This window comes from Coccinella septempunctata, chromosome 3 (assembly GCF_907165205.1).
Source record: "Coccinella septempunctata chromosome 3, icCocSept1.1, whole genome shotgun sequence".
Classification (NCBI taxonomy): domain Eukaryota; kingdom Metazoa; phylum Arthropoda; class Insecta; order Coleoptera; family Coccinellidae; genus Coccinella; species Coccinella septempunctata.
In genome coordinates, this window is record NC_058191.1 from 12,946,382 (window position 1) to 12,958,677 (window position 12,296).

Consider the following 12,296-nt stretch of genomic DNA (forward strand, 5'->3'; position numbering starts at 1 on the left):
TTTTTTTTTTTTGAACCTAGTCTAGGGAAACCCGCAGTAGGTTCGAATGAGCGCCTAAAATGAGCCTAAAATTATGGTATTGTCTGATTTCTGCTAAATGTTTCATTAGCTTCTGGGTTCTGCCAGCTTAACGTTAAGCTAGCAGAACCCCCAATTTCTCCAAAAATTGGGGAGCAAGAAATTTTTAATTGGGGTAATAAATTTGCCTTTAATTATGGCCGCAAAAAAAATCCAAAATTAAGCTAGCAGAAAAGGCTAGCTTAATGAGGGTAACAAAATTGTAGTACGAGAAACACAGCCTTTTCCGAGAATAGAAGATATCCTAGTAAAATCTCGAAATTGTAAATTTTTCACAAAATTGGATATTAACTCAGCATTTTGGTCAATACCCCTTCGAATTGAAGACAGGAGTAAAGCAGGCTTCTCCACACAAAACGGTCATTTTCAGTGGACCTTTTAGCCCCCTGGTCTGAAAACGTCACCTGCAATTTTCCAGAGAATATTGCAATATAATCAGAAAACATGGACTATCTGATTTCACAAGAAACTATATAGATGATATCTCAGTGTTTTCCGAGACATTTGAGCAACACATGATTTACTTGGAAAAACTACTCCAAACAAAAAACAAACAAGGGTTCAGGCTGAAACTTACAAAATGTAAATTTGCTATGGATTCAGTGACATATTTGGGACATGAGATCAGGTGAAATTCAATTAAACCAATGAATGACAATTTAGTGGCAATAAAAGATTTTCCACTAAGTAAGAATCAGAAAAATATTCGACAGTTTTTGGGTAAAATAAATTTTTATAATGAATATATAACAAAAAGAGCCATAATTCATAAGTTAAATGAGGCACAAAAAAAGAAAGAAAGCTATATACCTAGAAACACTAGCAGTCAAAGAAGCAGTACTTTATTGGCAACACCTGTTGATGGGAAGATCATTCAACTAAGTGTTTATTGCCATTAACCACTTCAGGATCTGAATATAAAAACGAGACCAGATGAAGAATAAGGCCCTCACTTTCTTTCTGTCACAGTTTGATAAAGAGATAAAATACAATTCTGGAAAGTACAATTTAAAAGCAGACTGTCTCAGTAGGAATGCAGTGTTGGAAGCAGAAAATAATAAAGAAGAAATATTGGGAACAGTAAATTGTGTCAGTCTTCAAGATATTATAATGGATCAAAAAAATAATAAGAATATCAGGATAAAAGATAAAAGTTTAATACAAATAAAAGGCATGTTTTTCAAGGAGAAAAACAAAAGGGAAAAAAATTATTCTGACGGAGGAATTCAGTAGGGATCTAATAAAAAAAAATTCACTATAACATGGGTCATATTGGAATTAATCAGATGATATCCATGCTTTCACCTTATTATACATCACTTAATTTCTTGAATAATATAAAAAACCTATGTTCAACCTGATGCGAGACCCGCAAAAAAAATAAAACAAGAATTAAGAATAATTATGGCTCGCTTTCACAACTAGGTCCATCAAAAGAGCCATTCGAAATAGTATCTATAGATACAATTGGTGGATTTGGCGGAAGTAGATCAACAAAAAAATATCTGCATTTATTAGTGGATCACCTTTCAAGATATGCATGTGTCTGACTTCTAAAACACAAATGTGCTACCGATGTGAAGTTAGCGGCCACTTTATCCGGAGATAGCAGCCGTTTCGCCAATGGCGTCGGGTGAATTATATTTTATCATAACATTTCACTGGAACATAGTTCGCGTATGAAATTTGAGAGATTCTCTCATTTCCAATGCCATATCTTGATAGCTGATTAATTTTTTTTCCCCAAACTGAAAATAACCCTTCAACAAAAACATACTATCTGGTTTCTTCCGAAAACCATTGAAGTAAAAAACCTCTACAGATGAAAACAAGAGACAACATTAATAATAACAACAGAAACAAAATCTTACACTTTCATTGCATTCGAAAGGGGCTGAGGGGTGAAAATCACCGCCACCCCCATAAATCATATTTGTTGGGAAAATATAGAAGGAACCGTCCTCTACAAATGAAAATCACAGGATGAGTTCTATGTACCCCAAGGAACAATTTTTCATCAATTTCATTGAATTCGGAAGGGGCTGAAGGGTGAAAATCACCGCCACCCCCATTAATCATATTTTTTGGAAAAGTATAGAAGGAACCTTCCCCTACAGATGAAAGTCACAGGATGAGTTCTATGTACCCAAAGGAACAATTTTTCATCAATTTCATTGAATTTGGAAGGGGCTGAGGGTGGAAAAGCACCGCCACCCCCATAAATCATATTTGTTGGGAAAATATAGAAGGAACCGTTCCTACAGATGAAAATCACAGGATGAGTTCTATGCACCCCAAGGAACAATTTTTCATCAATTTCATTGAATTCGGAAGGGGCTGAGGGGTGAAAATCACCGCCACCCCCATTAATCATATTTTTTGGAAAAGTATAGAAGGAACCTTCCCCTACAGATGAAAGTCACAGGATGAGTTCTATGTACCCAAAGGAACAATTTTTCATCAATTTCATTGAATTTGGAAGGGGCTGAGGGTGGAAAATCACCGTCACCCCCATAAATAATATTTGTTGGGAAAATATAGAAGGAACCGTTCCTACAGATGAAAATCACAGGATGAGTTCTATGTACCCCAAGGAACAATTTTTCATCAATTTCATTGAATTTGGAAGGGGGTGAGGGTGGAAAATCACCGCCACCCCCATAAATCATATTTGTTGTTAAAATAAAGAAGTAACCGTCCTCTACAGATGAAAATCACAGGATGAGTTCTATGTACCCCAAGGAACAATTTTTCATCAATTTCATTGAATTCGGAAGGGGCTGAGGGGTGAAAATCACCACCACCCCCATTAATAACATTTCCAACAAATATGATTAATGGGGGTGGTGGTGCTTTTCACCCCTCAGCCCCTTCCGAATTCAATGAAATTGATGAAAAATTGTTCCTTGGGGTATATAGAACTCATCCTGTGATTTTCATCTGTAGAGGACGGTTCTTTCGATATTTTCTCAACAAATATGATTTATGGGGGTGGCGGTGATTTTCACCCCTCAGCCCCTTCCGAATTCAATAAAATTGATAAAAACTGTTCCTTGGGGTACATAGAACTCATCCTGTGATTTTCATCTGTAGAGGACGGTTCCTTCTATATTTTCCCAACAAATATGATTTATGGGGGTGGCGGTGATTTTCACCCCTCAGCCCCTTCCGAATTCAATGAAATTGATGAAAAACTGTTCCTTGGGGTACATAGAACTCATCCTGTGATTTTCATCTGTAGAGGACGGTTCCTTCTATATCTTCCCAACAAATATGATTTATGGGGGTGGCGGTGATTTTTCACCCTCAGCCCCTTTCGAATGCAATGAAATTGTAAGATTTCGTTTCTGTTGTTATTATTAATATTGTCTCTTATTTTCATCTGTAGAGGTTTTTTACTTCAATGATTTTCGGAAGAAACCAGATAGTATGTTTTTGTTGAAGGGTTACTTTCACAGTTTGGGAAAAAAAATTAATCAGATATCAAGATATGGCATTAGAAATGACCTCAAAGAGAATCTCTACAAATTTCATATGCGAATTATGTTCCAGTGAAAAGTTATGATAAAATATAATTCACCCGACGCCACTGGCGAAACGGCTGCTATCTCCGGATGAAGTGGCCGCTAACTTCACATCGGTAAATGTGCTCAGATTCCATACAATTAACAAACAAAGTTTTGAAAGAAGGAAACATAAAAAAATTTCAACGGATCAATATTCAGGAATAAACTCAAAAAAATATTGAAAATTTTTAGATGAAAAAAACATCCCACGGATATTCACTGCTCTAAATTCTCCTTTTTCAAATGGTTTGAACGAGAGGCTAATTCAATCACTAGTGAATAAAATTAGATGTAAGTTGAATGAATCAGAAAATAGATCTGCATGGACAACAGTAGCACATAAATCTATAGAAGAATGCAATAAAACTATCCACACGGTAACCAAATTTAGCCCAGAATACTTGTTGAAAGGAATCGATAATTTATTGATACCTAAAGAATTAAAAGTAGGAGTGAAGTATAATTTCAAGGGAGATAGAAACACTGCATTGGAAAATAGTATAAAATACAACCAATATAACAAAAAAAAATTTGACGCACGTAGAAAGGATTATAACTCCAGTGACGGACTTCTCGAACGATTGACGGACTGTCAGTCACAATGACGGACGTCTGGTCACCTTACTATAAAATATAAGTCAACTGATTGGGGAAAGCCAAAATTGTTGGAATATTGAACTGGGGTGGTTTCCGGAGCATGTTTCCAGATAACAGGCCAAAATTTAATTGCATTTCGATATTTATGAAGGTCATTTTGGAAATTTCAACTTATTCATAAATTTAGTTATAAAGAAACTGAATATGAAAATAACAATTATCATGTGTTAAGCCGGCCACAGACACAGAGAGAAGACGGCGTGCAACATGCAACATGCAAAGAAAGACAACCATCAACTTTCGCACTTATTGCCCACACACATGAGAGAAAACAACGCGGAAAAATGCGATAATTCATCAGTTCGAAAATTTCATCAGTGGGAGATGATGGCAGTGGCGTACGCTTGTTTGGTGAAAAAGAAGTAATTGAAGTCGCTTCGAGAGAGAGGAAACTTCATCCTCTCCTGCGCCTGATCGTTTGGATTCCAATACTTTTTTGAATTCCCGTCAGAAACCACCACGAAGGGTGTTAATTTTTGATTTTATCGAATCATCTGTTGAGGATTTTTCAACATCTTTCAACTTAGCAAGTAAGACATTATATGGGTAATTCTTCTTCGATCGGTTCATATATTCTCTCGATTTTGTTTTCCACAAAGATGGGAAGGACCTATAAATTTCTATGAACTCCATCTCCAGGAATTCGCGGGAGAGATTTCTCAGGTCCGACATCGTCCTCGGTGCATTTCGAGCCGAAACAGTATTGAAGACTGAAGCTGCAGCTGCTCGATTTGATTTGTTGTATGTATATTGCCTACTGCACTGGTGTAGAAGTCCGTTGGTCCATAAAATCGGCCACACACGGACGTTCATGCTTCGCGCAACATGCAATTTTTCAGGATGGTTCGGAAGAGATGAATGACGGACAACATGCAACATTCATACCCACACACGAGCGTTGATGGTTGTCATTCTTTGCATGTTGCATGTTGCACGCCGTCTTCTCTCTGTGTCTGTGGCCGGCTTTAAGAATCAAAGGAGCACCAACAATATTCCAGATATTCGGCAGGAAGCGTCAAAGCAAAGATTAGCCTCTTTGAAAGAAGCCGCCCCATAAAAGGAACCGTAACTGTTATAGAGAATGCCGACAAAGTTGTAGATTTCATTTTTATGGCATGTGTGTCACAGTATGAAACATTTGTGAAATAGTGTGCCTACAAGCACGAGAGTAATTAAGTACAGGTCCAGTTTATATTAGGTACTGTTATTACTGAATTCGCAGAAAATCCTCTGCATTCCGCAGCAATCTGTTAATTGAATATCATTTGAAAACAGATTCGTTAAAATTTTAGTATCTGCGAACATTTTAGCTTAATTGTATTTTCGAATGGTAGGTACTGAGTAAAAAAATATCGTACAAAACGATAATTTTCGTACAAATGGCAACGGTGCCAGTACCCCGTAATCCAAGTATCCACAAAAAGCTGTGGAAGAAGACCTCAACAACACCGAGTCACGATACTAAAAAGAAAATTATTCTATCGTGACAACGAGTGTTGTCGTGTTGTCGGTGTTATCGAATATGTCCGGACTAGAAACTGGACTGGAACTGATCTTTGGACTAGTTATTTCTCTGGACCGGATCAGGTTGAAACTGATCCATGAAATTGTTTGGATCAGCCTTCCCTAAACCAAGGTGCATCTATTGCACATGGTAGCAGCTTGTTTTCAGTGGCCTGAATAGGGAATACTCCTTCTGACGAAAATGATGTTTTTTTATGATCTTTTAAACGTCACATTTTGAAATAACTATTTCAACCTTACCCAAAAAAAAATTATTTTAAGAACTTAAAAATGAAAAATGAAAATGGGTATTTTAAATTTAAAGCGTTTGGATTCAATTGCACAAGTTGGCAACATCGACTGAAATATGCGTTGATAATAAAGGACAACAAATACATTATCTCGATGAGACAGACAAAGATGGATGTCTATGAAGTCTGCGACGAACGCGGAAGGTCGTAAAATTTTATGGGATTTTTATGGTTGGTTGCTGTTGCTGCTCATCCGTGAGTAGGCGGCTGTAAATCAACAGCTGTTATTTTATAAACAAGCTGATCGGACATTGTTCTTTTTATTTCGTAGTAGGCCACAGCCGTCTATAGAGATAGCCTGGAACACAATTATTCAACGCCGCAATCGAACGCAAACCGAAGGGATACATGGGTCGATGCTATAGCGCGGGATACCGTATTATTTCGAATTTTAAACGATAGCGAAGTAATTGAATTGATGATTTGTTGAAAGAATTAACATTAATAAATAAACAACATCAGACCCTAGTTGGTCAATAAATCGAATATCTGAGTTACTTCGGCACTTGAATCTCATAACAAAGTTGAAATTGAAAGATATTTCTCAAATACATTATTCAATTTATTGTTCAGCAAGAACCTCGAGAAGGTGTAGGGTCATCTCTTGCCATACAAAATATAAATTCTTGAGCACAACAAACATACAATTAAATAAATCAATGAAATTTTTGACTCGTAGTACCTTATGTTGATGATTTTCAACTAAAAGATCGACGACACGATCTAATAATGGCAAATTACAGGATAGGTACATTCAAGAGGTAGTTTTCATTACCACTGTGGGAATTAGCAAAGAAGTTGAAATTAATCTCAAATACCTCTTAGTAGGTAAAATAAAAAATTTTCTCATTGATTCGAAACAAGATGCTGGCTGACTGAGAATATAACATAAATGACATGATTATTGTACTTGATGAGTACTTAATTTTATTCCTAATGATTTGTCTCAATTGATCTGTAATGATTTCTACTTGTCTGAGTTTATTAAAATTTTAATTAAAGCTATCCACTGAAAATGCCGCTAAAGAAAATAAAGAATTTTTCAATAAATCTAGATGTTACAGTTGCTGAAATCTCATAGTTAGATTTTTATATCTAGCAAGTAAATTTGTGAGTTCAGACCACCTATTGAGGATAAGATCAAAAGGAAGAATCCATTTTAAATCATGACATGAAAATTTTTTATGAACAATTTCGAAAATTTCAAATGGTTCAAAAGGCTCCTATCGATTTTAACTGAAGCATCTACAGATAATGATTTCTCAAAATTAAGTATATAAAAATAAATCTTATTCTCTAATTTCTTAACCTACAATCCAGATACTTGAGTTTTAGTGGAATAGGTAGTTGTTATTAAGGTCATCAAAATCTCTACTAATATCTGAACTCACAAAGGTTTCTTGAGGGTTGATTTCGAAAGAGATTTTGGCAAATTTAGAAGAATTTTTGGGAAAGCGTCTGGTTGTAGTTTTGGATTTTTCAATAATAACATTTTAGTGGTTCCATCCGGAAGTAAATATTTCACATCCCTAATAATATCACTTTCCTCAAAATGTTTCTCGCAAACCGACCTACATATAAGCGAGGCTCGAGCGACGCTATAAGTGCTTGGAGTGAAATTTTTTCGTGGGATAGCTTTTACCCATAAGCTTAAGGTTTTCATCTTTTGGAAACTTGAAACAACTTACATCATTTCTGTTTTAGGAAAAGAATGATTGCTCCTGCAGGAGGGAAAACAACATTTTCACAACATTTTTCACACTAGTTGATCTCGATATCAAATTATCTCACCCAAATTTCGGAAGAAGATTCGCCCAGAACTAGACGAGATCCGCTTCACTTCAAACTATATCGCACTTATTTCACGCCGGTTTTTCACGAAAACTCAACGATTTATCGAACATAAACAACACCACGTGTGAAACCTTTCGAACTAACTGCTGTACTGAATGATATCTCGACATTATCGATGTTACGCTTACGCCATCGAACACTAAAAGAACTGGAAGGGCATGCAAGCAAACTGAGGAAGACTGAAAGGGAAGATGTAGAGAAATCTATCTCTCTCTGCGCTTTGTCAATTGGTTTATAACGATGTAAACAAAAACAACCCGGGGCGGGGCGTTCGAGTGAGACGACTGCTGCTGCGTCCGACGTATGATGCGGTTATTCGATTGGTTGCCGAACCATTAGAAAGAGATGGGTTGCTCTACATCTTCCGTCTCAAGCCTGGTTCTCAGAGCTTCGTAGTGTCGCCAGCGACAGTTCTCCAGCCAATCAGAGCATGTAAACAAAACTTCCCCTGACCCCTTCCTTTTCATTTCTGGTTGTCGAGAAGTGTCGCGACACGCCCCTTTTGTAGTTGAAATATTCCAACTACACCTGGAATTTCTGCGACAATCACAATAAATATAACCTATCTGTCAGCCGCAAAAACAGTTGTTTTTGATTTTAGCTATTCTTTTCACTATTTTTTAATCATGGTATATTTTCCATCTAAATTCAGGTAAATATATGGAACACCAATGATAATTATCACGGAGAAAGGAAATATTCTTTCATTTCATATTTATTGTTTATTTCAGAATGGAGTTTTTCTACAAGTATACAGCTTTATATTCGTGGCGAAAGGCGAAATAAAATAAGGAGAAGAAGGTGGATTCTCTAGGCCACTGCGGCAGATAGGTATTTAACTTCCTAATGAACCATGGGAGTTCACTGCTATGTACTCCATGAATATTCATTTGACCAATAGATATATGAAAAGTAAGCTAATTTCACGTTTTGAAATGAGAAATATGTCAAGATCTCCTGAATTAAATTCCAATTTTCTTTCAGTGAATACAAAAAGTGCCTATTTCATTGAAATTCCCAAAACAAATCAAAAACTAGCTGAACGTTACTCACACAAAATAAACAAGATTGGAGGTTTTGATCCATTTGCCATTTAAGAAAGAGATATACGAGGTTACAGTCCTGATGGAATATTATGATATTGTGGTTTTTCTAGTTTTCACAACCAGTTTTTAAACAAATCAGCAAATGAAAGCATTTAAGCGCTTATCAGCCTACAAATGCTCGCATTATATCTGGGTTTTGCTGTTTGAAACAAAATATTCTGTGAGAAGTTTTTCACAAAAGGGTCAGTACAGATGAATAGGTGTACATGTAAAGAAGGGAAAAATTACCATTTTATGATAAAATGCTGCTATGAGGATTGTGAAATATATTGGATCCGATCCATGCGGAAAGTGTTGGGCTGACCATTGTTATATTTTATATTTTCAAGACTATTTACGCATTTATGTGCGCAGCGCGTAGTAGGAAGGATACGAATCCGGCGCAAGCCGATATTATAAAATGTAATTCACCAGTTCGAGTATTGTAGCAAAGATAGAAAAACTCCTGTACGAAGTTTTATTTTTATGAGAAATAAAGTTGTAAAACGAGTGGTTCTCATTTCATTCATTTCTTCATTTGATTACATCAGAACACAACAGTTGGCGACGAGAAAGAAACGATCCTACATTAATTGGATAAACTTAAATACTTAATTAAGTCGAACACGTGAGATTTGCGAAGATCACAAAATGGCTGCCCCAACACATTCCATTCATACAGTATTTTCGATCGAGACCTACGATATTACCAAAAAATTCGATCGTTGGTTAATGCGATTGGAAAGCGCATTCGAAGTTTTTCAAGTGCCTGATGATAAAAGAGCGGCCTATTTACTCCATTACATGGGGCCAGATGCTTATGACGTTCTATGTGATAAAATATCACCCCAAAACCCCAATGATACACCTTACGAAGACCTTATAAGAGAAACGAAGAACCATTACAATCCTGAGCCGTTGGAAATTTCAGAAAATTTTAGATTCCTTCAAAGAAAACAAAATGATGGGGAAAGTGTTCAAGAATATTTGACGGCCCTACAACGCCTGGCAACAACTTGCAAATTTGGTGATTACTTGAAGAAAGCCCTTAGGAACCAATTTGTTTTTAGTCTACGAACCCAAAATATTCAAAGCAGGCTATTGGAGATGAAGGATTTGACAATCGAGAGAGCCTTAGAGGTAGCGATCAGCATGGAAACTTCTGCCAGGGATGCAGCACAACTTCATCGGAATAACGTGACCAGTTCTTCTGTGAATAGTATTAAATGTGGAAAACAAATGGGTGATCGTCCTTTGAAAATCAAGGCTTCTTCAAAGCCTTCTTCTAATGATAAAAATTCTAATAAGTCTTCTTATTGTTACATATGTGGCTCTCCTTCTCACTTTGCGAATACATGTAAATACATCTCTTCTATCTGTTCGAAATGTAAAGTCAAGGGTCATCTGGCAAAGGTATGTTTCAAAGGCAGACAAAGCTCCAGGAAAGCTGAGCATACCAATCAAATTGAGGAAATTTTTGCGGTAGAATCAGAACATGTAAGTTACAGAGATAAATACATGGTAAAAATCAAAATTGAAGATAAATTAATTAATTTTGAACTGGACAGTGGAGCTGCTGTCACAATAATGAGTCATGCATTGTTTAAAAAGTCATTTCCCAAATTAGAAATCCATAAGACAGATCTGAAATTGGTTACATATTGTAAGAGAGTTTTGGATGTTGTTGGCTTTTCAAGGGTGAAATGCGTATACGAGGGCAAACTAAAACATTTGAATGTCTACATTGTCAATACAGATAGATTGCCTATTTTAGGTCGGGAGTGGATACGTCAACTAAACATAAAACTCGAAAATTTTAATAAAATTGGTCGTGAACAAAATTTACAAAATATTTTACATAAATACCCAGTTCTTTCAGATAATTCTATGGGTAAAATACTCACCCCCGGTTTCATAAAGCTCTATCGGGAAATCAACGCTTGATTGACACATAAACGTCAATTTGTTTTCAATCAATAATTCAGCCATAAGAATTCGGAATTCAATTCTAGAATCAAATTATGATCTATATACATCTATTCAATGATTCTAAATTGCTTCTTGTTCAATATATGTAGGAATGAAAAAGTTTTAGTGATTTCGTTTTTGAAATCCAGTGTCTGTCAAATCGTTGATCGGGCAGTAAGAGTTTTATGAAACCCGCTGTTAATCTCAAAGCTCGCTTAAGGTTGAAGGATAACGCGAAGCCGGTTTTTGTTAAAGCTAGGAAAATTCCGTATGCTTTGCAAGATAAAGTTGAAGAAGAATTGAGTAGGTTAGAAAAAGAGAATATTTTAGTCAAAGTAAATCAATCAGAATGGGCTACACCAATAGTTCCGGTTGTTAAAGCAAATGGTAATATAAGAATATGCGGAGATTTCAAAGTAACTCTAAACCCTAATTTAATTATTGACGAACACCCGTTACCTTCAATAGAAGAATTATTTGCAACAATGTCAGGGGGAGATAAATTTACAAAATTAGATTTACAGCAAGCTTACTTACAAATGGAAGTTCATCCGGAAGATCAGAAACTTTTGACATTAAGTACGCATAAAGGTCTTTATCAATGTACTCGTTTATGGTATGGAGTTGCTAGCGCCCCAGCCATTTGGCAAAGAGAAATAGAAAACATACTTAAAGACATACCCGGAGTATCTGTATTCATAGATGATATCAAAATAACGGCACCAGACGACGAAACTCATTACGAACGTCTAGAGGAGGTTTTGTCTAGATTAGCTAAGCACAATATTCGAATCAATTATGATAAATCTGAATTCATGAAAGACAAAATAGAATATTGTGGTTACGTTATTGATAAGACTGGAATACATAAAGCACTAAATAAAATTCAGGCTATTCAAAATGCAAAAATACCTAAAAATAAAACAGAAGTTAGAGCTTTCACTGGTTAAATAAACTATTATGGCAGATTTCTAAAGAATTTGAGCTCTAAGTTATATCCGTTATACAATTTACTAAAAGACGGCGTAGTATTCAAATGGGACGCAAAATGTCAGAAAGCCTTTGATACGGTAAAAAAAGAAATCATGTCAGATAGGGTACTTGCTCATTTTGATCCACAACTACCTTTAATATTAGCTACCGATGCTAGTCCCTATGCTGTCGGGGCTGTGCTGTCGCATATATATCCGGATGGTACAGAGAGGCCTATACAATTTGCTTCACAAGTTTTATCTTCAGTTCAACAAAGGTATTCACAAATAGACAAGGAAGCT

General features: G+C 36.0%; 1 protein-coding gene and 1 long non-coding RNA gene across 2 annotated transcripts; both read left to right on the top strand.

Moving 5' to 3' along the window:
- The first annotated feature begins 8,336 nt into the window (after positions 1–8,336).
- On the top strand, positions 8,337–9,368 carry LOC123310015. Its single transcript, XR_006537311.1, has 3 exons — positions 8,337–8,621; positions 8,701–8,881; positions 8,954–9,368. It is a non-coding gene; the product is annotated as an uncharacterized LOC123310015 (long non-coding RNA).
- A 337-nt stretch (positions 9,369–9,705) lies between these two features.
- Positions 9,706–11,972, top strand: LOC123309606 (uncharacterized protein K02A2.6-like). Its single transcript, XM_044892799.1, has 2 exons — positions 9,706–10,551; positions 11,250–11,972. The coding sequence occupies exons 1-2, from the start codon at positions 9,706–9,708 to the stop codon at positions 11,970–11,972; spliced, it is 1,569 nt and encodes a 522-aa protein (XP_044748734.1).
- The last annotated feature ends 324 nt before the right edge of the window (positions 11,973–12,296 follow it).

Coding starts and splice junctions, on each gene's coding strand:
- LOC123309606 (XM_044892799.1), top strand. CDS start 9,706: ATGGCTGCCCCAACACATTCCATTCATACAGTATTTTCGATCGAGACC. Junction 10,552..11,249: donor TTGCGGTAGAATCAGAACAT/GTAAGTTACAGA, acceptor TTAAGGTTGAAG/GATAACGCGAAGCCGGTTTT.